This window comes from Manacus candei, unplaced genomic scaffold, assembly GCF_025592945.1.
Source record: "Manacus candei isolate 608988 ecotype Guabito, Panama unplaced genomic scaffold, ASM2559294v1 h1tg000014l, whole genome shotgun sequence".
NCBI lineage: Eukaryota > Metazoa > Chordata > Aves > Passeriformes > Pipridae > Manacus > Manacus candei.
The window spans coordinates 32,369,607-32,396,637 of record NW_026138062.1 but is presented as its reverse complement, the minus strand read 5'-3'; the positions used below and the strand labels follow the sequence as shown (position 1 = coordinate 32,396,637).

The window sequence follows — 27,031 nt, the reverse complement described above, 5'->3', positions numbered from 1 at the left end:
TTTTTCTGCATTTGGTTATGACTGGTACATTTCTATTTGCAGGGAAGGTTATTGTGTTCACGGAAAATAACTGCATTTATTTTATTCGGAATATGATCTAAATTCGTCTGAATCAAAGAGATGCTTTCAGCTTCTGGTTATGTGATTATTAAATGGTTAGGTTTTCTCATACTTACTATGTGTAAACATTAGGAAAGGAGGAGGAAGAATAGAGGTCACTTCTTGTCAAGCGGGAATAAATGAGGCATGTGGGAACAACCCTTTCATGGGGCTTAAATAATACATTATAGGAAAGGAAAAATGTATGACATATGCCCTTTTAAATCCATAACTTGGCTACTGTGCGGCTCCCTATTTCATTTTTTTCCTGTAAGATGAACAGTGGCACTGCAGTGTATTTTTGGAATCATGAGTTAATCTGAATTAAATGAGGATCTGAGTCAGTTTGATGCTGGCCGCCTTAAGCAGTCTGTCTCTCCAACTGGGTCAGCGCATGTCAGCAATGTGGTATTAGCTAATCCATTTTGAAGTTTTGGACCTTTCAAGTGAAGAAAGTTGTCATTTTTCCTCCCTCATTCTTTGGGAAAGTCAAAAAGGCTTCCGTGCTCCCAGTTCCCTCAGCAAATTCTGGTCACTAGCACTAGCGAATCTGCTGGGAGGACTGGAGGACTGTGCTTGATCTCTGTGCCTGTTACAGTATTCCCAGGGGAGAGTCAGAGCATCCCTGGGGCACAGTCCTGATCCAGTTTGAATTAGTGGAAGTTTTGAGATGGATTTCTAATTTCACTCTGCTTGTGTTTGTGTGGCTCTGTTCCACTCTGCGGAGTTAGTAAAACATTGTTGAAACTGCAGCAGGCTAGAGCTTTACTGTACAGTTTTTACACTAAGTAGAACTTGTCAAACTGATGGCCATACTTGCCAAAGTCGATACTACATGCTTGAGAAAGGATTGCACAGCTGGGGCTTTGCATTTGATTGCTTGTCTACACATACCACACTGGAGGCTACATAGTTAAAAGTGACAGAATAGATTCTTGTGAGGGTGTGATTAGAAATACAAACATTGCCAGGAGGAGGAGGAGGGGAAAGGCAAACAGTTGACAGAAATAACTGCCGTGCATATTTCCAGGCTTCCAGGAAGAAAGCACACTCTTTAAAGTCTGAACCAGGACCAAGATCAGTGTTTTGTGAATCGATGCACTCACTATACAGGCAGGATGGGGGCATTCATCTTGCTTCATTCACTGTCCAAAAGTATCTCACATGAGCTAGTCATTGGTGTTCTCTTGGGAGAGAATTAGGAAATTCCAGAAGATGGTTTGTACCTTCCCTCCTAGGACTCTTCCTTAGGATGGGTTGTAACACTCTTGGGATGTTACTAAACTCTGGGATCCCATCAAGTACTCAACTGTATGATAAGAAAGTCTTCTATGAGAAGACTTCAGTTATCCTCTCCCATATGTATTTTGGATGTGAAGATTATAAAAATAAAAATTAATGTACATTTGCCATTTGCTCAAGAAATCAGGTCTAACCTAACTATAAACAATTTATGTAACATATTACAGGAACAAAAACTGGGATTTTTAATGTGTTTATACTTTGAGCTGTGGCTGAAGTTAGAATTTTAGAGTTAATTTGAGAGTCATTGATCTCAAAAATAAAGTTACCTTGGTTTTGACTAATAACTTTTAAGTTCTGACTGGATATATTAGCATGACAGCTAAAAACTTAAAGTCTTGTTGAAATAGCAAAGTCAGTTTCAAAATAAATGGGTGTATTTTAGCTTATTTTTTAGTGTAACATTTACAATATCAGTGTCAAAGTAAGTGTTGACAAAGAGACTGGGTTCCAGTATTTGACCTTCTGTGTTTTGCTTTGCTTATTTTTAGTTTTCCCTTCACAAGATCTAACTCCCAGCAGACCCAGGCATTCCCTGTATTTTAACACAATTCTTTAGGGTGTTTGACATGTCTCTCAGTACATATCGTGAGTGCAGATTTTGAGGAGTAATAGGCGTCTGAGAATTCATAACTTCCAACAATCTCTCTGAGTCCTTGTAGTGGGTTGGTTTCTGTGAGGGCGAGATACCTGTTATAATAATAGAGTTTAGTTATTTCCATGCTATCATTTCTCAGTAAAGTGACAAAACTTAGCCTTGAGAGGCTGTAAAATTGTGCCTTATATTTGGATTTATTATACTACCATAAGTACACATTTGGTTGGTTTTAGTTCATGCATAAAACATATGTGTAGCAGTTTTAATAGAGAAGTTTCTTTCTCTTTTAAAAAAAAATAGTTTTTTAATAGAGAAGGTTCCTTTTAAATTGTACTACTTACCAATGGTTAATGTTGGGTAACTTGTATTGCACAAAATGGAGGAGTTACAACTTCGGGTTTACAGTAGCTCTCTTAAGTTACTTTTGTGTTGCGTAGGCACGAAAATAACACTGTATTGACATCCATTTCCTGTTTAGGCTTTGTACCCTTTGGTAACATGCCTGCTTTGTGTCAGTCAGAAGCAGTTCTTTTTAAACAGATGGCATATTTTCCTCAACAACTGCCTATCCAATCTGAAGGTTAGTATCTTTTGGTTTTAATATTGCATTAAAACTTCAGTATGCACTTTTGATCTCTTGCAAATCCTTTTTAGGTAAATGTACTGAATTATTGCTATTACGTGATTCTATACATAATTTTATTCCTTACAGGACAAGTTTCTTAGCTGTTCAGATTTTTTCAATAGCAAAAAGATATTCTTGGGCCTAGTTTGAATTTCTACTATTTCTCTAACTCAAACTAAGCCCAAGTCAAACAGCAATGAAAACAGACAAGATTGCTGATGAAAGTTATTAGCTTGAGTGGCATACCTAAACTGAACCAATAGTAATTTGCTTTTTTTCACAAAAGCATTCGAAACAAAGAACTTATTACTTTTTCAAAATGGTATTACTTGTAGGACATTGATTCCATTGCCTGTTTCACTCTGTGAAGTTGCATTACAGAAACCCTAAACTATTTTGTTTCCTCCACATATCCATTCTGATTCCTTCACCATGTTTTTTGGATCTTTGAAGTTTAACTGTCCACTGCAATCTGCTCTGGTTCCTGTACAGCACATACTGTTCAATACACATATGCTCATTATCATTACTACTGCTTCTTTTACAAGTCTTTTACTTGTGCAAAAACTCATGCCCCGTACCATGCTAAAAATGCATCTATGTGGAAGGATGGCCCTGTTCTTACCTGAAAAGAGCAATATAAGAAGCACAGTGAAGTGGTTAGGTCAAATCAAGGGCCTCCAAACGTGTGACTTGTTGAACTAGTGGTTACGAGGCTTCTGCAAACAGCTCAGGTAGAACATGCAGCCACTTCCTCAGCTCAGAGCCAAATATCTGTTCTCCAAAAGTTGAATTCACAAGCTTTTCAGAAAGGTCTATATTACATCCTTTGTTGCTGTTGCTTTCTCTCTGTACTTCCTCTCTGTCTTAATGAAACAATTTGTTTTGGCTCTCTTCATATGGATCCTACTGTTAGAATAGCTCTTCAAAATGTTCAGTCTGCCTGAAGATTTCTTTCCACCTGTCCCTGAATTCCTTACTTTTGGTGAAGATGTATTAGAATCTTATTTGCAAATTGATTCAGAATAAACATGTTGTTATTGAAATTAATTTTGGGGGGTTTATGCAGTTGTAAAAGCTTCAGAAAAGGCAGCTACAGCTGTAAGATTTCTGAGGAGCCAGCTGGAAATATCGATTTTTCTGAAATTCAAGGAGATCCTGACCAATTTTTGAAACAATTACCGAAAATATAAATAAAGTTGCTCCTACTTTACTGATTGGAAATAAAATTGGAATTTGTCTTGCAACATGTAATTCTTTGATATACTTCTATTTATACGGCTCATAGATTAATGTGGGGGCACATTCAATCTCTAGTTTGGGGAGAAGGTAAGGTAGCTGAATACGTGGCTAAATTAAGAAAATGGTCGCTCTTTCTCAGCATAGAGAAGGAGATCCCCCAGTCATTGAAGCAATCGCTTCACCAGACAGTGAAATTTGGCATCTCAAAACCCAAGCCAAACTCACATTGCTGGAGGAAGAGCTAGAAATACCTCTGTTAGAAGGACAGTTGTGCACACCAACAATATGTAGAACTTCATGATGTGTGGGCTGCCTCAAACTACATAATGTGTCAGGTTTCTCATGAGCCTTTACACTCCACAGAGCACAATCTCCTTCCCAAAATAACGTCAGGCATACACTGGGAAAGATAGAAGTTTTATATTCTAATAATATTTCTGATTTTAATATAAACTAGCAAATCTCTGATTTTACAGAAACAAACTTTTCTCTTGAATTTATAAAGGAGATTTCTGCCGGAACATGGAAATATTTGACCATGACCACATTCTGGCCAAAGGACATTTCCTATTATACTGTTGAAAGTGGTGTAAAAGTTAATAAGTATCCCGGTTTTGAAATTGAATGTTTATTGTTAACTAAACTTTATTTGCAAAAAACTGTTCTAGACAAGAATTCTATATAGCAGAGGGTCAAAGCTCTGTGTTTCATTTAGAAGCAAAATTGTTCAGAGGGAACAATAGTTCCTTGTCTCCAAACCTCCTGGGACAAGGAGAAAGCTTCAGTACAATTTCAGCCAAGAGTGCAGAACTTACTTTACAAAGAATGGGTCAAACAATGCCTATGTCAGGGATGAATCCATGGGTACCGAAACAATATCCCTTCGGTCTGAATGGGCCAGATTTAACATCATATTATTGGACAACAGAGGTGGATGAATTAAAGAAAATTGGCCTCACGCCTAGAAGACCAGTTGCTCCTCCGCCCATCACAGCAGAAGAGGCAGAAGCATTGAAAAAGAAGTTTCTAGAAGAGCAACAGCAACGGATAAAAGCCAGCAGCACTTATCAGTCAAGAAAGAGAGCAGATCCTGGCAGAGCTCAGTCACCAAGTGCTACTGTGTTCAGAAGGCCTACATCAGCTTTGACAAATTCTTCGGCCCCAGCAGTGAGTTTGGCACTGCCAGCAGTGGTAAAGGAACCACATCCAATGCCTGTATGTCCTGTTGGGAAAGTGAAGAAGATGTCAGATATATTAGGCCAAATACTCCTAATAGGGTTACTGGCTGGGTTTTTCTTGTTGACAAAAATCTTGAAATATTAAAGAGACTGAATTGGTGGTGAACTTCACTTTGTTTTCCAAAGGGTGACACACTGCATGCTTTCCAAAGTACTGGGAATTTCCAAAGTACCACTGTGAACTTGGAAAGATTTTGCTCATGGACATGCCCATGATTTCCCTGGATGTTTCTTGGACTTTTTATAATTCCTCTTAATCCTACTTCTTCTATGCCACTTACTGTTCCTGATGGAAAACTAGTCTGCTATTTTTGGAAAACTCCAATGATAGTGGTCTCAGCCCTTTTCTCTTGCATCTCTTCTCAACTGCCGTCACAGCTGAACTATCTCCTTGCAAGAATGTTTGGACATTTGCTAACAGAGATAACTTCCTCCTCTGCTACATAGCCTCTTGTTACCTTATCTCAGTTAACCACAGTCTGCTGTTTTCTTGAAAACATTGGGGTAAAAATAAACTTTGATAAATATACTTTACCACCTGTTGAAGAAATCAGATTTTTAGGTCTGAAGTTTACAAGGACTGACATGATTATCCTTGATGAAAAATGGATTGAAAGGAAAGAAGTTAATAAAAAAATTGATTGTAACAGATGTTACAATTTGAATATTCTGCAAAGATTAATGGACCAAGTAAACTTCGGCATTCCTTTTACCACTTATTCTAATCATTTGTGACAACCATTGTATACTGCTATAATAAACAAAAAATGATATTCAGTTTTCTGTCCACATAAAGCTTTATTGCATAAAATGTGTTGTCAAGGAGTTAAATGGGAATTGCAACCCAAGGAAAGTGTTTCTATTCCTAGACTTGTGACAGATGCCATGCTGAAAGTTGAAGTTATCTCCCATATCACTGGCAAATTGCCTTCCCTCAATTTTGCAGAATCCAGACCAATACACATTCAATAATTACTGACGGCATCATTTGCAGGTTCTTTGATCAAACCACAGTCTTTGATCTATGACTCAACATTTGTATGCAGACAGTATCTCAGATCTTTGCCATGGAGATTTGCACTGTGGGCCAGGCAAATCTTATCTTGGGTCAAAGTGTACTGAACTCCTTCAAAGTTTAACCCAGCAGATGGCCCAGCATGTGGGAGACCATCTGATTGGACTGCATAAACTTGTCACTACACAGAAAGCCCTTAAAACTGCCACAGAAACAGAAAATGGCATACGACCGAAAAAAACCAAATATAAGTCTTGTACTAGTTCAGAAGTTTCCAAAATTAGATAATCCAATTCAGTCCAGCTGGTCCTAGATGCCATGTTAATTAGGCCAGCCTAAGCATCCTCAGATTTTTATCCTTTCACATTTGAATATGTATGGTACATTTCTTTATCTGCTGTGTTCTTCATACCAGGTCTCCACTATAGGGCAACAGCTTTTGAATTGATGGAATCTAATGAATATGAGGTTTTCAGAGTCAAATTGAGGTGGGTTTCAAACTGAGATTTTAGATTGCAACATGTATCTAATTTAACTAACTTGATACTTGGGTTTTTCAGCAACTTAAGTAGTAACAGGAAAAGTAGGTCAGATGCATAAGCATCCTGCAGCTACAGGAATGGAACACTGAGCAGCTGTGAGGGTGTATCTTTTTTGTAGTTTAATTGTCAAAACTCTGAACCTTAACATCTGTTAAGTGCAGGACTTCCTTTCTAATTTGTTCCTGAAGTTTATTCTTATGTTATATATTTCTCTAGAACAAGGACCCCAAAATGGCTCGAGTTGCACTGGAATCTCTGTACAGACTACTGTGGGTTTACATGATCAGAATTAAATGTGAAAGCAACACAGCTACCCAAAGGTAAAATGCTTTATTTGTGATGAAAATCCCTTGTAGAGTGGATGTTGCCAGTGAAGAGATTTTATAGTTCTCCTGAATTCCTTTGAATTGAACCTATTTGTGTTGTGAAATGAGAAACTCGATTGTACACTACAAAATATTCCCTCTTGTGGCGCTGTCAGTTTTTCTGCCACCTATTAAAATTACTGTATAAAGGGTTTCTGCTTTTAGAAAAACTAAAAATCAATCTTTGCCTGGGGAAAGTTAAAAATATTTTTGTAGTGGCCGTTGACTGATTTATTGTTCCTTGTAATGAAATAAAATAATGACATTGAATTTGTAGCAAAGGATCAGAACAAGATACTCCATTACATTTTCATTTCAAAGGAAATACTTTCTAGTCATTCTAAATGGTAGTGTCATGGTAAGTGAAGGTCTGCAAGGTCCAGAAATGTCTAATTTTTTTTTCTTTTGCAGTCGACTTATTACTATTGTCACAACACTTTTCCCAAAAGGGTCCCGTGGTGTTGTGCCAAGAGATATGCCTCTAAACATCTTTGTGAAGATAATACAGTTTATTGCACAGGTATGGGAGAACCATTGCATATATCTTTCCGTATATTGAACAACTTCTTTTCCCAGTAACAAATTAACAAATGATGACTGAATTTTCTAATTTTCTTCTAATGACTGAATTTTTTGCAACACTGTTGTCAGTATCTTTCATCTAGGCAATGATGAAATTATAGACTGAGCTGGGGCAAACTTCTTTTGAACAGCAAGTTCCACTGAGAATAAATAAAAATCGGTTCACTTCAACTCAAATGTAATTTTTGTCAGTTTTATTCATTTCCAGCAAGTCAGAAAATGCATTTGTTGACAGGCTCTGACTGTCAGTAAAGTTCAAAATAGTAAGCCATGTTTTATCTTGGTACCGAATCATTCCTACTGTATAGGACAATAAGTTGCAAGCAGTAAGTCAGATGAAGTTCAGCATTTAGTTTTCATCGGTTCAGATGGGAATCGCTAAAATAAACTAACCTGTGGTGCTGGAAGCTTCATCTCTTTTATGACTAAGATTCAGAAAACATTCCCATTGAGCAAAGCACTTAAGCACATACTTAAAAGTCTCTGAATAGGAATGAATCAAACAGATGCTTAAAATCTTCCCTGAACTGTACCATCTGTGAACAAGTTCCTTTTATATAAAATACTGTGTTAGTACCATAATTACCACAGCTTAAATGAAATAATTAAAAGCCTTATTTCCGAAATGGATAATTTCCTATTTAAATCCTAGAAGTTTTTTACTTTGTCAACATAAAGCAGTGTTAAAAGCTTAGATCTGATAATATGTTCTACATACTTCTGATAATCTGTTTTTTCATATATTTAAATAAATCCTGATTAAACTGGCTTTCAGCATTCTTTTGCCTTAAATAAAATAAGTAGCAGAAGTGGGCAGCTAATGATTTGCAGTATTTTTACTGTTTTAGGAGCGTTTAGATTTTGCAATGAAAGAAATTATCTTTGACTTCCTTTGTGTTGGAAAACCAGCAAAAGCTTTCAGTCTCAACCCTGAGGTATGATGTACATCTGCTCTTTTTTCTTTTTCTGAGTTAATATGTATTGTATGTCCTACATGTACTTCCTGGTTCCATTCTAAGCATGCTTTCACCTTTGTCCATTTTTCAGGCCAAATCTTGAATTTGATTCATTGCTGAAATACATCTGTGGACTTTTACCTGTAAAATGTCACATTGTTTATGCCTATCCCATGTTTTCTCAGTGAAGAATATCAAATGTGAAGTAGAGGAACTGTATAAAACAAAAATATAAATAAATAAATAAATAAATAAACATATTGATGTCCATATCACTCTGCTGCTATTACATACAATGGCTTAAACTATTTCAATATAACAGTAATTTTTCTGTAACAATTCCAATGTTTTTCAAAACAGTTTTACTGAAAAAGAGTACATGGTGCAAGAAGAATTGAAGATGAAAAAAAAAGAAAACATTCTAATAAGTTTACCACTCTGGCCAGGAAAGCTCCACTGGAGCTGGTGTCGTGAGTCAACTTCCTAGTGCTTTTCCTAGAGAAAGTAAACAGAAATTTGAAAAACTTCAAAAAAAAAATCAATATATAAATAAATAATAAAAGAATTAAAAATTCTCTTAAAAATAATGCATTTACTTAAAATTTTGAAAATATTTTCATTTGAAAATTAAGAATAAACACATGAAAAATAAAAATAATTTGTGATCATCTCATAACACATGTCAATATTAATCTTGCAATATTAAACAGTCATATCTATTCACTAAGGTGTTAAAATAGAATGAGTTACCTTACCAAAATTATATTTGATACAAAAAATGTGGAAAAGTAGATTAAACCTTTTACTGTCAAAAGCAGCAAAAGTGAAAAACAGGCTTTACTTTGAGCACAGCTTTCATCTTTCCGCAGTAGAATAGACAAAAATGAAACAGAATTTTTGAGCAGGTAGTGCCTGCCATGCTCTGAATCAGTCACCTGCATTATTGACTGAGGAGGGTCCTGCAAAGGACATTGTGTACTAGCATTGCATATACTCAAGCTGATGGGGGGGGACATAGTCCTTAGCCCCTTCATGAATCAACATCTGAAATTTTACTTTTTCTCAACAACATTGTAAATCTGAAAACAGTGAAACTATAGAGCCACTTTTTATGTATGTAGATTTTAGCATTCTTCAAAAAAAAGCCCATAATTTATGTAAACATGTCTCTTGGAGACTGTCAGTAGAACAGCCTTTGAGTTTTTGGAACACATTCCTGAAAAATGGAAAACATTCTGTCTTTTAGTCATTGCAATGCAAAGCCTGAAAGTTTTCCTCTGGTGAATTCCCAGAAGGCATTCAGGTCACTTAGACTCATCTTACTGATGTTTTCGCATTGTAGTTTGACACTGAGCATCATTCCAGACTTTTCTCTCAGTATGATCAACCCAGAGGCCTTTCAAGACAATTATTGATCTTTTTTCATAGTGGACCACGTAGGACATTTGTGTTTAACTGAAGGTCCACTTACAGCACATTACTAAATCTCAGATCATATTCATGTGTTTTATCCTGAAGATAAAAACATAATGTACTAATGCAAATAGTTAGAAATAAGAGGGGAGAGCACTGCTCATAGTGGAGATATGAATTCACTATGTATTTCATGGGCATTTTTTGTGAAGTATATTAGACTAGGTAATGTAGTGAAGATACAGAAAAAAAATGCTGGCAAGTGCATACTCAAAATTTCAAAGTGAATGAAGAATATGAATAGAATGTGATTATTTGATTATGATACTCATCCATCTTCTGAACTTTACAGAGAATGAATATCGGTCTGAGAGCTTTCTTGGTGATTGCTGATAGCTTGCAGCAAAAAGATGGTGAACCTCCAATGCCAGTGACTGGAGCTGTCCTTCCCTCTGGAAACACTCTCAGAGTGAAGAAAACGTACTTGAGCAAAACTCTTACAGAGGAAGAAGCTAAAATGATAGGTCAGTAAGATAATGGACAAAGTAGAAACTTGGATGAGAATGGATGTGAAAAAGTCTTCAGCACTTGAGCAGAATAGTTTATTATTGTTAAGTATTCCATTGATTTCTTTATTGTAAGCATTTATTTTATTGTGCCTTCTATTGAAATGTATGGTTTAGTTAGACAAATGCTGCTCTTCTTAAATTTTTCTGAAAAGTCCTCAGTCGTGCTCCACAAGCGGTAGCAATGCGGTGTTCTGGGATGGATTAAACACACAGATAGTTAAGGATTAGCTTCTTTCATCGTTGAATTGTAGGGGACGCCAAGTCCTTATATAATAAGGAAAAACAGCTCCTCATGAGGTGGTGAGACAAAGAGCCTTTATTTTAAAATCCGCACTGTTTTATCCTTTAACACCATGTGACTTCTTGACCAATGAGGTTACCTATGTCGGCGCGTGCTCCCCTGGGCTCCTCTGCCCTGGCACATACCCTGTGCCTTGGACACGCCTCCCACATTGAATAGCTTTGTTTATTCATGGGTATTCATCCTGTTACAAACAGTACCTGTGCTCAGAAAATGTACCAGCTTTGAAAACCGTTAAAGATTCCCTTGATATCCTCATTTTACATGCAGTATCTCACGCAAAGTGAAACTTTCAAAAGGGCAAAACTTTTAAATTCAAAATAAAGTTGTACTGAAGTGCCTAAGTTATTAGCACTGTTATCTGAGCTTCCTTCATAGGCAATGTGTAGAGGGAACCCTGTTCTGTAGGAGAAGAGCCTCTGTATCATGCCCTGTTTCTGTTGTCAAAAAACACAATTTGGCTGCTCAGCTTCACACTTCATTAAGTCCCCAAAATTATGTGAATGAAACCAAGTCTAAACAAGTGGCAAAGACCTGTGTTGTACTGTGCTAGATTATTGTAGTAATATCAAGAAATAAGCAATGTAAGACCCACTGCTGTTGAAATGCACAACGTAGTATTTGATAACAAATGTTTGCACTGTTAAATTCTTAGTTTGTATTAGCCATTTTTTGCTGTTTATGATACAATATTCTAGTTTCCATGTATAATATGTAAACATTCCTTTTGGAGCAGGCAACATATTCTGTGTTTGAATCAGAATATAATTCCTAGTGGAATATGCTATCTCATGAGGAAAACATTGATCTTACTTCATGCAGCACAGCATGAGTAAGCAGCTTTGTTTTTTGAAATACATGTACCTATAAATATCCCAAATTATACAAAAATGCATATTATTTCAGGTATGTCATTATACTATTCTCAAGTAAGGAAAGCCGTGGACAACATACTCAGACACCTTGACAAGGAAGTGGGTCGGTGCATGATGCTCACCAACATACAGATGCTTAACAAAGAACCTGAAGACATGATTACGTGAGTGCTGAGGAACAGTAAATCCTATAAACTATTGAGATGTAATTTTGGAACTTTATTTCTGTCTATCATGAGTCATCAGAGAATAAGCAAGAAACTGGAACATTTAGCTTAGTTAGTATATACTTTGAAAAAGTGTTTATGACAAGTTGATTGTGCTTCTTTGCCTGTTGCAATGTTTGGAATTGAACAGATGTTCTTGATGTAGGCAAAATAATGTGTGAATCCTATGGATGTTTACATGGTAGAAATTGAAAGCTCAAGTGGAAAACCTGGCAGTCTATGCTTCAGAACACTGTCTCAGGGTATATTTGCATCACTGAACTTCAAAATAAATGCAAAAAATTCCATAAATCCGTATTAATAATAATCTTTCAAAATTCCCATTACTATTCATACCTGTAATCAAAATCAAATCTTAATTAAAAGCCCAAGTAATTCTTTGAGAAGTCTTGGATTTAAGCAGTACCCCACTGGAATCAAACCCGTATGTTTCGAGCTGTTTTGAACAGCAGCATTTTACACCCTTATCTAAAATTATTAATGAAGGAAGTTTCCTGGAGAGAGTTCTAGTGACACAGAGACATCATTTAACACGTGCAAAGCACAGATTGTAGAGTTCTCAACTGTAAGAAGACCTTGCAATGAAAAGAACACCGGTCACTTTGAGATTGTTTTTTTATTTACTGCCAAAAAATCAACTTGTTAAGAATACTGGGAGTGATAGACAGACTGCAATGACTGGCCAAATTCAACTACCTCTTAGAACTGATAGAGTCTTTATGTTTTAATATCATTTCTCTGCCCTTATTTGTTGCAGTGACTTTAGATGAGACTGTAAGCTGTGTTGCCAGTGTAGTCTTATTTATTTATAGTCAATGCTAATATTACTATCCAATAATATTTCATATTTTTCTTATAGTCCTACCCCTCATCCTTTTCAGTACTCACAGCCATTTTTCATAACCATTTTGGGTATCCAGGCTTTTGTGGCAGAGAAAGTGAGTTTTGAAACTCACATTTTATTCTCAAAAGATAATTGCATAGTAAAACCTTGAGCACTTAGATAAGAAGTCTACTTAACCTTAGCTATAAATATGCTTTTGATGGTTTCTCAGCATCACCAAAGTACTGTTTATTTTTAGAGTCAGTGAGCAAATAAATTTAAAAGAGTTTTAAATTTCAGAAAGTCTTATGGTTTGGTAGTAACTATTATGAGAAATATAAAGGTTGGAAGATCTAGATGTGTAAGTTTCTGTATTTTGTGTTGTACTTTATATCCAGATGATCTCTGATTTAATATATACATTTGAAAGGCAAACCACATTATAACACATTTTTACTTGTTCTTCCAAGGAAAAAAATATCTGAGATGCTTAATTATCAGTCGATCTAAAATTACGTGAACTCACAAGAACATCATTAGCTGTTACTATCAGCATTTAAAATGATTCTTTCAAAACCTCTATTGTGGATAAGTGGAAAAGCCAACATATTGTTTTTGTGTAATTGCTTACCATTTTATTCTCAGAACCCCGTGCTTCATTAGAGTTACATATTTATTTTGAATTCTTATGGGCTTTAATTCACAGATACCACACTACATTTATGTACATTATAAAGTTACTGCTTTTGTCATTGTTACATATAGTTCATGCATAAACTGAATATCATAGTGGTATTTTTAATAACAAACAAAACAGGAATCAGAGGGAAGTAGCTAGGCAATTAATAGCATCACATTTTAAAGTATACAGATTGTGGAATTTTCTTTGGCAGTGTTAGACTTGCTACCGTATTTAATGACTGATCTTTTAAGCATTTATTGTTGAAATAATAAATGGAAAGTCTTACTAAAATCTTGAGTATGAAGCATCCTTTGCATCCTGCACTGGAATATGAATTTCAATACTTGTTGTAATTACTTTAGTCAGAATAGGACATCCATTTCTCTAATATACAAACCTGTCCTTGGAAGTACTTCAAAGGTTTTTGCTGACAATACCTGACTAAAATCCAGTACTGCTGGTATGGAAACACACGTGTCCAGGTGAGGACTGCTGTCACTGGGTTTATCCAGAGCTCGTCCCGTTGTATCCTCAGTCAGCCTGAGATGATGGCAGGGCTCTGTGAGGCCCCCCTTGCCAGACACTTTGCATGCTGTGCCTGGTAGCTCAGATGATAAATTGGGAACTTGAGCCTCAGATTTGGACCTTCCCCTGCCACTCTTTTGAGCAGCTGATAAGCCACAGAACACCCATAAATTTTTATATTTATAAATAATTACTTATTTACCTTCAGAAGAGTTTCCTCTCAGACTATTACTTTACAAGTCTCCATTTGAAATGCACAAACTGTTTACCCTGGCTGGGGACTGATAGTAAGGAAACCCTGCAAAGTTCGTTTTCCATTTCAAGTCAGCAAGGACTACTTGGTTTGCCTGCAGATAAAACTACCAATGGCACTTTAATATTTACAACTATAAAAATGTAGTTTTTGCACTAGTTATTAATCCAAGTAGTATTTGCATTAGCAATAGTAGTTGAAAGGGTTTTGTTTGTAACCAAATTCTCAGTGAGATGTTGTATTTTACTCTTTTTCCAGTCAGTTGCTGACACCTTTCAAGTTCTATCTGTTGGAATATAGATACAGTGAGACAGAGGTAATTCATTATGAAAATAGTTTCCCTAACTGTACAATTTAAGACAGTTGATTAAAACAATATCAACATTTTATTAATGTAATATATATCCAAGCAGATAAGTCTATAGGGTGTTAAGAGACAGAATGGTATTCAATACAAAACTGTATTTAGTCTTTGAATTAAGTAAGTCTAATGTCAGTTTATGCCTTTTCAGTGCCCATTGTTTCAGTGAATGGTCAATGTTACTCCATAAATCTTATTTTAGACTGTATTGAATCCAGATTTTCTCTGTGACTGAACACAGAAGTAACGTATGCAAATGCAATGTCCTCTGTTGGATGGAGGAATAGAGTAGTTTAGTAATCAGGGCAACGGACTGGTGTACAGGAAAACGAAGTTCATGTTTTGTTTTGTCACTATTTCAGTGTGGTGTTATGGAGCTTACAATGCCTGGTGTCTCTCTTTTCACCCTCATCCTTTTCTAGTTTTCTCAGAAGCATATTAAAAGAGGGACAGTCTTTCTCTGCCTGTTAATAGTATGGTCCCTAAATAGGACCTTGCTGGTTTTGATCCCTCCAAAGCATATTACAGACTAATAGGTAATAATATTGTGGGAAAGACTGCACAATTTGAAATGCTGTTACACTTTGGTAATTTCCTCTATGTTCCATGATCAAATAATGAATCATTGAGATAAAAATGAGCAAATAAAAAAATCCATATTTTGGAGTCTATCTGAAGGACATATTTGATCTGCATACTTACCAAAAAGTGTAGGAAACTAGTAAGAAAACAACTGCATCTGTTTTGAAAATAATCAACAGCTGAAACTTGAGCTACTTTTAGCAGACTTGTAGACTTCCAACCTAGTGTTTGGTTCATGCTGAACTTTAGGCTCAATGACTTTCCCAGGCTGTTAGGAAGCAGTTGAGCCATTCCACAGACTAGAACAGTCTTGGGGCAGCTAAAACATGTTTTAGCTGATAAGAGTTGCCAAAGGGCTGCTGTCTCTGGCAGTGATCAACAGAAAATCTCTGGCCATACCTACCTCTGAATTATGTACCTTTTTCAGTGTAATAATGTATTGTGATGGTTTTCCATAGGTCTGTGCCCTATTGGGGGCAACTGCCTGGATCTTCAGTCATGTTATTTGAACTTGTTACATATCTGGTATTTGATTTATACAACCAGTGTAATACAGCTGCCCTATGATGGAGAACACCCCAACTCTTTCCTCATTGCCTCATCCGAAGCTTTCATCGTATAAATGCTGATCTTGATGGAGGAATCTTCCTACGTTATACTACCATTCTTTATATATCTTCCAGTTCCTCTCAAAAAGAAACAAATGAATCATTAATAATTGATTTTTCAAGTACTGTATAGATACAATGCATGAAAAATGTCAAAATCAAAACCATTCATTCAAAAGAGAAATGTATTCTTGTTTCCTTCTTGTTTCATTATAGTGTCTAGCTTTCCATCCAGATGTTCTTAGTAGGCCTCTGGAATTTCATTATGCCCAGTCCTTTTCTGATAAACTGGAGGTGGTTCATTTAACATAGTTCTTTCTTAAGATTAGTTAAAATTCCGTTTTAATTTTTCAGTGGTGAAAGAAAACCAAAAATCGATCTGTTCAGAACATGTGTTGCTGCTATTCCACGATTGCTTCCTGATGGAATGTCAAAACTCGAGTTGATCGACTTGCTGGCAAGGTAAGCTGTTCAAGCATTAAGGGGAACGATATGAAAAACCAAGCCACAGAATTTATAAACTGTTTCTTAGACAAAACCATATGTTTATAAAAAGTAAATAGCTCTTAATGAATAAGACATAGGAGTCCTAGCGTGTTTTTACAATTTTTGTGTTTATATTATAGACTTCTATTTTTATAAAAGAGTCAGTATGTCATCCAAAACTCTTTTCCGTCAGTACATAGGTTACATGATATTCATTGTTCTTCATTGTAGTCACAATTTATTACCTTTTTCTAACCATCACAGCATTCTGATTATGAAGAGAGAAGATCTTTTCTTTTTAGTGGAAAAACATGGAGATACCTGTTTAGTTTTATCATCCCCCCATCTTTGGTAAAACAGATACCAGATGTAGTATCTTGCAAAAAAAGTTTTTAAATTATTATTATTATTATTATTATTATTATTATTATTATACATAAAGAAAAAGATAAGTTTAAATATGATCTCCTTTCATTTAATTTGTGTAGATGGACTTCACGGAATAAGGTAACCTACAACACAATTGCTAAACCAGTTAGATTTCAGGACATCAAATGAGTGACTTATGGCAAATAATTATGATAACAGGTACTGTCAGTCTGTTAAATTTCAGTTCAAGTATCCAAGACTCTCATACTTCAGTTCAAGTATCCAAGGTTCCAACTTGTGTTATTTATGTAAGTGGATTGTGATATTAAATTGAACCATTAGACCTTTGCAGTACTTTGCTCTCAGATAACTGTGGCAAAGCAATCTTTGCCACCCTGTTCTTGCTTTTCTAACATCTGTGAGGAATGGCAGACGCGGGAACCAGAGGGTTACATGCAAAAGGAGTTTTTTCTGCTCCTTGAACAATCAACTCCCAGGGATGTACTAAAGCAGTGAAACAATTAATTCTGCTAGTAGTAGAGAGCACAAATGGCCAAACAAGCCAAATCATCAGCCAATGGTAGCTGTGCTGCAGTGCAACTTGATTTCCTTGTGTTTACATTGTTTGGTGTAAATCAGTTGGATGTTTTAAATCATCACATTATCAAATTATATTATATACCATATTACACAGTTGCATCAATTCTGCTTAAGGGAAATTTAGAAGGACATGTTTTCCTTTAATCCGATATTTTAACTAGCGTTCTATCCTTATTAATGGCTTTAACTGAACTGGTAGAAAGCACATAACTATTCAGGTCACAGCTCTTCAATCTCAGAGAATTGTCCAGGTCAGACCTCTTACTTCTCTTAAGAAGGTTTGGAGACTAATGTGGATTTTGTTATAAATTAGTGCTCCCCCCTTAAGTCTCACAACTGTCAATATAACATTGGTCTTTATTCTCTCATCAGACTTCATGCAGAAAAGATCAGTCATGATTCTAAGCATTTCTTGGGTAGTTGTCATGCTGGGACAATGCAAGCAGTAAGTTTGCTGAGTTATCTGCTTCTGACTGTGAGAAGTGAGACATCAAGAGAAGCTGAGGAAAGCATCTCTAGAGCAACTTCAGAAGCAATTATGTGCTCAGCCTTTCCCTAAGAAGAGGACCTTTGGGAGTCTTCTCTTCTACATGTACATGTACATGTACATGTACATGTACATGCTACAACATCTTTGAGACATTGATACTGTTTTAAATCAGATTGTTATGTATAAGCAAGGGAAACACAATTTTGGTTAAATAAGTAGGTACATAATAGGTTGGAAAGCAATTAAAAATAGTTGATGATTCAGGAGTGGTGTTCACATAATTGAGTAAGGTCTCAGTATTGCTGAGCAGGATCAAAAACTGAACAGATACAAAGAAGCGATGTTCTTATGAAAGGACAAACCTCATTCACATATATAAATAGGAATAAGTCTATAAGACATTTGTAAAAGTTCTTCTGATCTAATGCCTATCAAGGATGCCTGATTTGGAGAACAATGTCCAAGCTGGGGCACTGTAGTTGAAGAAGAGACTGACCAGAGAATAAGGGGAAAAAAAGATCAGCGAGTTGAAAAAAATGAGATCTGTTTAGCCTGGTACTCCATGAACTGAAAACTATCTATAAAAACATACCTTCAGAGAAGAAAGTAATAAAGTGTTTAAGGAATTAATACTTGGCCTAGTCTTAATGTAAGTCACCAGAATGCTCCAGCACCAGAGCTGTTTCTAGATTTTATATACTGCCACATGTTTGAGTCCAGACTGACTGCTTCTCCCAGTTATGAAAAAGTAGGCCCAGGAAGTAAGTCTTTGTGTTCTAGAGAACACTACATTACAATATTGTGTCTTTTCTGGGTCAGAGACTAAATTCAATGCAGGGATAAAAAACTTTGAAGAGGTGAGGTTTCAGTTCCTCTCTGTTTTTCGAAAGACCCTTAGAAGCTGTTCTGCTAGTGGGACTGTGTTGTTGGGATTTAAAAGCTGTTAAATATTTTCTTTTCACTAAAGATAAAGTAACATCTTCGGGTTAATCCGTTCTTCTGTTCGCAGTTTGGTTTAAGTTTTTCATCCTTACAACAGATGTGTCTTTTGGCAGTTTCCAGAAGGAGAAGCTAGACTTTCTTCCAGGACAGCTGTATTCAAATTATAAACCATAGAGCAGATGTCAAGTATATACTGTATCTTTTGCCCTTTCACTGCCCACTGCAACCATTCATTACAAACTCTCAAGTAGGTCTTAAATTTAACTGACTCAAGTGCAAACAAACAAACTTGTACTTGCTTCCTCGTCTGCCTGTCATATAGTGGTAATACATAGATGCATTCTTATGCTCACTTTGAATTTCATCTCATTAGTTAATGCTGTAATTTGGGCTTAGGAGATGTATATCTTTTGTATCCTCTTTTCTGTTATAACTTTGTGTCATTGTGGAAGTCATTTCAAGGACAACTTAATGGTAGTCTCAAAAGTTTTGCTTGATTGTCTGGTTTTGGCATTCTGAAGAGGAGACAAAAATGATCCTTCCTTAGCACAACAAAATACTTTGTTTCTAAATTTATATAGAAAGTCACATGGTTATTAAAGCATAACAGTTATTTTTGGAGTCATATTCTCCAGGGGTGAAGTTTCATGGCAGTTGTTTTCATTTCACTTCAATGAAATGTCCCCTGCCTCCAAATTAGGCAGCTATAATGAATCAAATTTTCTACGAACCACATCTCATCATACTCTTCCAACTGAATGGAATTCGGTTCCACTCCATTTGCTGTTTTGTTTTTTCTCCTAGCTTTCTGTCCATTTTGTTATAATGAGTCCTCATTTTCAACTATGTAGATTAAATGTAGATAAAATACTTTAAAAATGAGTTCTAACACACTGCAGAAAATTACAGTCTCATGGGTAATTAAAACAAAATACATCATAAAGGCAATGAACCAAAAAATGCAGAACATGCTAATCTGAATTTACTTTATTCTGCCAACTACCAACACAGAAGTGATTTTATGATTTCTGTATCAGAAGAAAGTATAAAGAATTCGTGTTGGAAAGAACTTCAACATGATGAAAATATAGAAGGAAATAAAATTTTAAAATGGGACCAGAAATGTCACCATCTTTCGGAAGAACTTTAGGGGTGTCCAGTGTGTTTCTAAAAGTATAGAAAGTCCTGAGGCTGTTTTTCCCTTTTACCTATCCTAATTTATTTACAATATAAAGCAGTTTTTTAAATTCAAATGCTTCTTTTTAATTCTCTTGAAGATTTACTTTCAGTAAAGATTTGCCTCTGGGCTAAAGATTCATTTTAACTGTTAGGCAGCTGAGGTGTTGCGATTCTTTTATTTTTATATTTAAATTTAACAAATAAATACATACATTATGAAATAATATACTAATTTGTAAGCCTTTTGCTATCATAACTAAATAGAAGTTATTTTATAAGTGAGTAAATAAAAAATTTACTTGGTTTGAGGAGACAGCAAAGTCACCAAAGCATGTACTTTAGAGATACTATATTTTAGGAGTGGAACACACTTCTTTTGGATCCTTGAATATCTTCAGGCACTGTTATAGCATGAATTACAATATAAAAACAAGTCAAGGCTGTTAATTTTGGTCAGTAATAATGAAACTATGATAGCATCATTGGAATTTACATTGTCAGTGGGAATCTTCTATCAGTGTTATGCTACTGAGAAACATATGCTTTGTGCCATGATAAACACTTCTTAGATTTGTTGTTATCTGACATTTACTTTTACTTACAGACTGTCTATCCATATGGATGATGAACTTCGACACATTGCACAGAATTCTCTTCAGGGTCTACTTGTTGACTTTGTTGACTGGCGGGAGGATGTACTCTTTGGTTTTACCAATTTTCTGCTACGTGAAGTGAATGATATGCATCATACCCTTCTTGATACTTCACTGAAGTTGCTGCTACAATTGCTTACACAATGGAAGCTTGTAATACACACTCCAGGAAAAGCTTCTGAACAGGCAAAAACCAGGTCTGGAGAGGTATGAAATCAAGACATCTGTATCCTAACATTTATATTAATTGAAGGCAGAAATTATATTCCTTTATATTGATGTGGTTTGTGTGTTTTGTATTTACTCACCTGAGAAGAATTTACTGTGTAAAAATTTTTTAGATAATTAGTTCACATGTCTTTTGAGGACAGCTACATCCTCGTGTAATACAGCAGATGTTGTTGTTGAGCAACATAAGAGAATGCATGTCAAACTAAAATATGCACATCAACAAAAGCACATAAAGTGAAATATGTGTATGTAGTTACAGCAGAAGGACATTTTCCCAGGACTGAAACAGATTGATAATGCTAGTGGGAATGCTGTGAAGAGGGAAATAGATCTTCTTTTTCCATAACCATTTCATTTGGTTGATTCAGAAACATCAAAGAACCTGATTGTTACAATAGCCTGCTGTCTCCATTTGTTACAAATATTTCTGGGAACTGAACAGCTTTTCTCCTGCTCCTCCCATCTGCACTGTCCCACAGATATTTTCTTTATGAAAAATGATTTTTAGTCGTCTTATCTGCTAAACTAATCATATTGTAAATGCATTCCTTTGGGCAAGCATGAGGTCTGCTTTATGTCACAGAGGACCATTAATTAATAGGTAATAATAGCAGTACCAAAAAAAATGTAGAAAAGATAAATCCTCACATACTTTTCATTAAATATGGTTACACTTCACTGATGGGGTTAGGTTCTAGAAGCCACCCACCTAAGGTGTTGGCTGCTACAGTATCAAACAAGGACCTGAGGACCTGCTATCTGGAGTAGAAAAAGTATGAAGTGTTCACAGTCTGACTTATTAATTCACTTTCTAGTGGAGGATGGAAAAAGTGTGTAGATTAATTGAAAATTAGAGGGAAGTGTTTAGTCAACGGACTTGACTCATACATTGCTTTTGTGGAACAAGGTAACGTAAAGCAACAAAACTTGGTTGTTTGAGGGTGTACTGTCAGTTTTCTAGTCCAGTATTTACGTGACCTGTGCATTTTGTTTCTTTATATGTCCTAGTTAAATAGAATATTGCTTGGAGACCTGGTTTTCAAACACCACCACTGCATTTTTTCTCTTGCACTGTTCTACAGTTGATACCAAATGGATCCAGCCACAGGATACAGTCTGAAAGAAGCCCCTATTCTAATGTACTGCATGCAGTCGAAGGATTTGCACTGGTTCTGCTGTGTAGTTTCCAGGTTGCTACACGTAAACTGGCTGTTTTAATCCTCAGAGAAATCCGCTCTTTATTCCTGGCCCTTGGCCAAGCAGAGGTATGATTTTTTTCAACTGGAACTTTGAATTAAAATTTTCCAAAGATAAATTCAAAACTGCTATTATAGTTGCTTTTAACATGATTGCTGCAGTGTAGCAGCTATGCACTTAATAAAGCATTTGATCTCATCTTACTATTTCTATTTACCTGAACACTGCAAACCTTTCTGTGTACTCAACAATGTAGCATTAATGACATATGCCCTGTTTAAGAATTTGAACAGAAACACATACAGCCACTTAATGTTTTCTCTTGGTGTGATGTGAATGTAAAATACACTGTAAAACCTTTTTTACTGCATGGATCATTTTTGTATTGTCAGGATTATAAATTTATATTGGAAATTAAACTCATTCCTATAGCATACCATTTTGTAAAAAACACAGCACAAGACACATTTGACTTTATTCACATACATTTTCCTTCTGTAGTAAAGACCTCTAAGTCTTTTTTATGGATATAGAAATATGGACAGTCATGTTGTGTACGGGCAGTCACAACCCAGTGAGCCATCTAAATGCCTAAGAACACAAATATGTGCGTTCATGGCAAAGGAATGCTTCAATAAACAGTAAGCTAATTTTTCAGTCTTTTGATAGCAGTTATCCAAAGTCATTTGGGATTTTCTGATATGTGCTTTTGTTCGCTAAGCAGTGAGCTATAGCTGCAAATTAACTTCATTTCAAACCACAGTCTGGACATGGTTCTGAGATTAATATGGAAAAGAAAAAATATACCTATCATTGCCAGTGAATATTTTTAGCTATTTTAGATTCATGTCATAATTTTTAGATGGTTCTGTTTCATGTACCAGAAAAATAAGAAGCAGTTAACTTGTGTTCTCTGTGTTATGCAGGATGATGACAGACCTATGATTGATGTCATGGATCAGTTGAGTTCTTCTATTCTTGAAAGTTTTATTCATGTGGCTGTTTCAGATTCAGTAAGTACTACTCTATTGTTACTGCTAGTGTTTACATAACAAATATCAGACATGAAATACCAGAACTAAAACTGAGAAATCATGCAGCTTTAAGGCTCCAGCCATCTACCCAAGAGCTCCAAGGCTCCACAATGTCCCAGACAATCTATTCCATGAAAATAGTGGTACTATGGATATAGAAGTTACTACATACAACAATAAACAAAATTTATAATCAAAACTACCTGGATTCTGGACCTGTTGAAAAAGTCTTATTGTCAGCACCACCAAATCCTTGAGGCACTTGGAAGTCACTCACTGCTATTGTATGAGAAGGGAATAAACTTTAGCTTCCTTGTGTGTTCTCTACCTGCAAACCTCAGTCTAAGCTCCGAAGCAATTTCCAGTTGGGCTGAATCTCTACTTTCTTTCTTCCATGGCCTCATGTGTCTAACATGCACTAGAAGTGGCAGAAATTAAGCATTTTGCATGAAAAAGTATCAGTAGAAAACTGGAATGTAAGACAACTTTTTTTGCCTGCTCTATTAGAGATTATCTCTCTATCTCTCTTCTAGAGAACAGAAACACTCAGTTTGGGGCTCTTTTCAGCCTGATTAGGTTTAAAGCAACAAATGGTCCTTGCCACGTGAGTGCCCTTTTCAGGGTCATGGGTTAGAGCCCCACACTGGATGCGAAAAAGGACTGTTGGTGGTTTAACCCCAGCCAGCAACCAGGCTCCATGCAGTCGCTTACTTGCTCCCCCAACAGCAGAATGAGGGAGAGAATCAGAAGGAGTAAAAGCTAGAAAACTGGTGGGTTGAGGTAAAGAGAGTTTAATAGGAAAAGCAGAAGCCATGCACACAAGCAAAGCAAAACAAAGAATTAATTCACTGCTTCCCATGGTCAGGCAGGTGTTCAGACATCCCCAGGGAAGCAAGGCCCCATCATGCATAATGGTTACATGAGAAGACAAATACCATCACTCCAAACGTCCCCCCGTTCCTTCTACTTCCCCTCACTTTATATACCGAGCATGGTGACATATGGTCTGGAATATCCCTTTGGACATTCCAGTTGGGGTCATCTGTCTCGGCTGTGTCTCCTCCCAACCTCCCATGCACCCCCAGCTTCCTCACAGCATGGCAGTAGGGAAAGCAGAAAAGGCCTTGGCTCTGTGTAAGCAATACAATAACAAAAACATCTCTATATTATCAACTCTGTGTTCAGCACAGATCCAAAACATAGCCCCATACTAACCACTGTGAAGAAAGTTAACTCTACCCAAGCCAAAACCAGCACAGAAGGGGCCATTAAACTGGTGGTGAGGTTGGGCCACTCTGCAGCTAAAAACAGAAACTGAGCAAACAAGAGACATTCTGACTCTGTAATGCATGGATTAGGAAATTAATCTAAAATAGCAGCACCTGAGCTCAGTTGTTGCAACTTCTATAGCAAAGGTTTGAATGTTGTGCTTTCATTCTGCACATTAATAATGAAGTAAAACAAATGTGTTGCGTATGTGACTGGTTTCTGACTAGTTTGGCAAGGAGTGGTAATTTATCTTTTTTCTCCATAGACAACAATCCCGTTAACACACAGTGTGGATTTACAGTGGCTGGTGGAGTGGAATGCTGTGCTAGTAAATAGCCATTATGATGTGAAAAGTCCTTCCCATGTCTGGATATTTGCACAGTCTGTTAAAGACCCTTGGGTTCTCTGCCTCTTCAGTTTTCTTAGGCAGGAGAATCTACCAAAACATTGTCCTACAGCTCTCAGCTATGCTTGGCCATACGCTTTCACGAGGCTACAACTGATAATGCCTCTTGTGGATCCAAAGTAAGTGGCAGTCTGCATTTAACTTTCATTTTTATGGGCTGTGTGATTTTAATACAAGGTTTTTTAGTCTCATGTGTCACTATCAGTCAACAAGTCCTGCAAGTTGCCACCCAGAGATTAGTACCACACAGTTTTGAGTTTCATAATTGTAACTTATCAGGTGGAAAACTCTAGTTTTCTACCTTCACTGATTTCTCCCATGTTTCTCCCATTGATTTCTCATGTTTATTTGAAGCTGGTAGATACATAGCATGTTTTATTCCCTTTTAAAATATTTTAAAATACTGTACAATTAAGACTAGGAAATTATTCTAGTATTTTTAATTTATTTTTAAATTCTAGTATTCCTGTTAATGCAAAGAAAACAAGCACAGCAAGCAGTGGAGACAACTATGTTACTTTGTGGAGAAACTACCTTATTCTCTGTTTTGGAGTAGCAAAGCCCAGTATTATGAGCCCAGGACACTTGCGTGCTTCAACACCAGAGATCATGGCTACCACTCCTGATGGAACAGTGAACTATGATAATAAGGTGATGCATCCTGCTTCAAACAAATTATTTATTTAGGAGAATTTTAAACTGCATCTCCATGCAAAATCATATCCTAATGGAAGTGTTTTAGTTAGGGGAATATTTTATTTTGATATATGTAAACTACTTAACATATAATTAAGAATTAAAACATCTGTATGACATGATGTATGAATAAATATTTGGCAAAAGCCATGGCATTTTCAAAATATTACTCTTTTTTTCACATTCTGGGTGATATATATTCAAAATATAGAAGGTCTGGACATGTGTTTGAAGTCAACTTTAGTTTGTCATCCCCTTTCTTTCCTTGTAGAGCACCCCAATTTGTAAATTTATAACATGAAGCAATAAGGCAGATTTCGGAATGAAAATTGTATTCCTGTTGGACTTATGCCTGTCAGAAGGAATAATACATGAAACACAGTTTCAAGTAGTAGCAACTTGAGAAGAGCAGTAGCTCCTCAAATGCAATTACTGGAATAGTTTAATGAAGCAACAATTAAGTAAATTACAATAATCTGAACTAAAGCAAAGAGATTTCCCAGATGTATTAATTTGTTAGGCCTTATTGAGATGATTACAAAGAGGCAGACATCCAGTTAGACTGCTGTATTGATATCCATAATAGTAAAATCATTTCAACATATTTTTAAAGTACATATTGATTCTTGGACAATGTATGTTTGTAAAAAAAATAAAAATTGTATTTACTTATTATTGATATCCTGACAATTAAATTTCAGTAATTTCTAAATATATTTTAGGCTATTGGAACTCCATCTGTTGGAGTCTTACTGAAGCAACTAGTTCCTTTGATGAGACTTGAAAGCATAGAAATAACAGAATCACTTGTATTAGGATTTGGAAGAACAAATTCCCTTGTTTTCAGGTATTTCCCCTTTTATCATATTATCAATTATTTGTCTCTAATCGAAATGCTTTATTTTTGTTGTAATTTAAACATATTCAGATTTTTATTTGCACTTTAGACATTTGTTTTTATATATTGAATAAAATATTGAATCTTTTGAAAGTACACTAAATTTTTTTAACAAATATTTATGTTTTTTAATTTAGGGAATTAGTAGAAGAACTTCATCCACTAATGAAAGAAGCCCTAGAAAGAAGGCCGGAGGTTAGTTGCAAAAATGAAATGTACTAGTTTGTTTATACTGACAAATCCATTTAAAAATAGTAATTCTATCTGTTTGAAATACAAATATACTCTTTTGTACTAAACAACAAGTTAAGTTCTGTGTGCAACAAGAATTTTATTAATTGTATAATTTAAAATAGTTCCATTAAAACCTAGTTAATTTAAATTCTATAAAAAATGTACAATGTAGAACTCCATTCTGAGGAAAAATTTCCTGTCAAATATGAAACCTTATGATATGAAACTTAGTTATATTAGAAATTCACTTTCAGTAACAGAGCTGGGCTAAAAGCACATTTCGTAGCAGAGTTGAGATACAAAACAGAGGAATATGAGAACAAGAGGCTGCAATGTTAATTCCTGTGTAGTTCCTAATGTGAAGAAATGGGCCACCTTCCTGCAAACAGTGTCACCAGTAAACCCGGGAGTGAGTGTATGGGTCATGTAACTGTAGAGAACATGGCCTGTCTCCATGTCAACAGGCAGGTATCCAACACACCAGAAATAATGTCCTTGAAGTGACATATGCTATGACTAGGAAGAGAATTACCAGCATGGCCAAGAACTGCAGGGGTAAACCAA

At 35.9% G+C, this 27,031-nt stretch overlaps 1 protein-coding gene across 6 annotated transcripts in view; it reads left to right on the top strand.

The window, feature by feature from the left end:
* Positions 1 to 27,031, top strand: part of FRY (FRY microtubule binding protein) — a 234,108-nt gene that overhangs the window by 131,695 nt on the left and 75,382 nt on the right. For all 6 annotated transcript variants that reach the window (XM_051778816.1, XM_051778817.1, XM_051778812.1 and 3 more), the window contains 14 exons: positions 2,478 to 2,579; positions 6,878 to 6,981; positions 7,438 to 7,546; positions 8,457 to 8,543; positions 10,330 to 10,501; positions 11,754 to 11,886; positions 16,138 to 16,245; positions 20,454 to 20,709; positions 21,816 to 21,998; positions 22,857 to 22,943; positions 24,499 to 24,758; positions 25,101 to 25,290; positions 26,058 to 26,182; positions 26,371 to 26,428. In XM_051778816.1, coding sequence (XP_051634776.1) covers positions 2,478 to 2,579; positions 6,878 to 6,981; positions 7,438 to 7,546; positions 8,457 to 8,543; positions 10,330 to 10,501; positions 11,754 to 11,886; positions 16,138 to 16,245; positions 20,454 to 20,709; positions 21,816 to 21,998; positions 22,857 to 22,943; positions 24,499 to 24,758; positions 25,101 to 25,290; positions 26,058 to 26,182; positions 26,371 to 26,428 — 1,974 coding nt within the window. The remainder of the gene's footprint in view (positions 1 to 2,477; positions 2,580 to 6,877; positions 6,982 to 7,437; positions 7,547 to 8,456; positions 8,544 to 10,329; positions 10,502 to 11,753; positions 11,887 to 16,137; positions 16,246 to 20,453; positions 20,710 to 21,815; positions 21,999 to 22,856; positions 22,944 to 24,498; positions 24,759 to 25,100; positions 25,291 to 26,057; positions 26,183 to 26,370; positions 26,429 to 27,031) is intronic.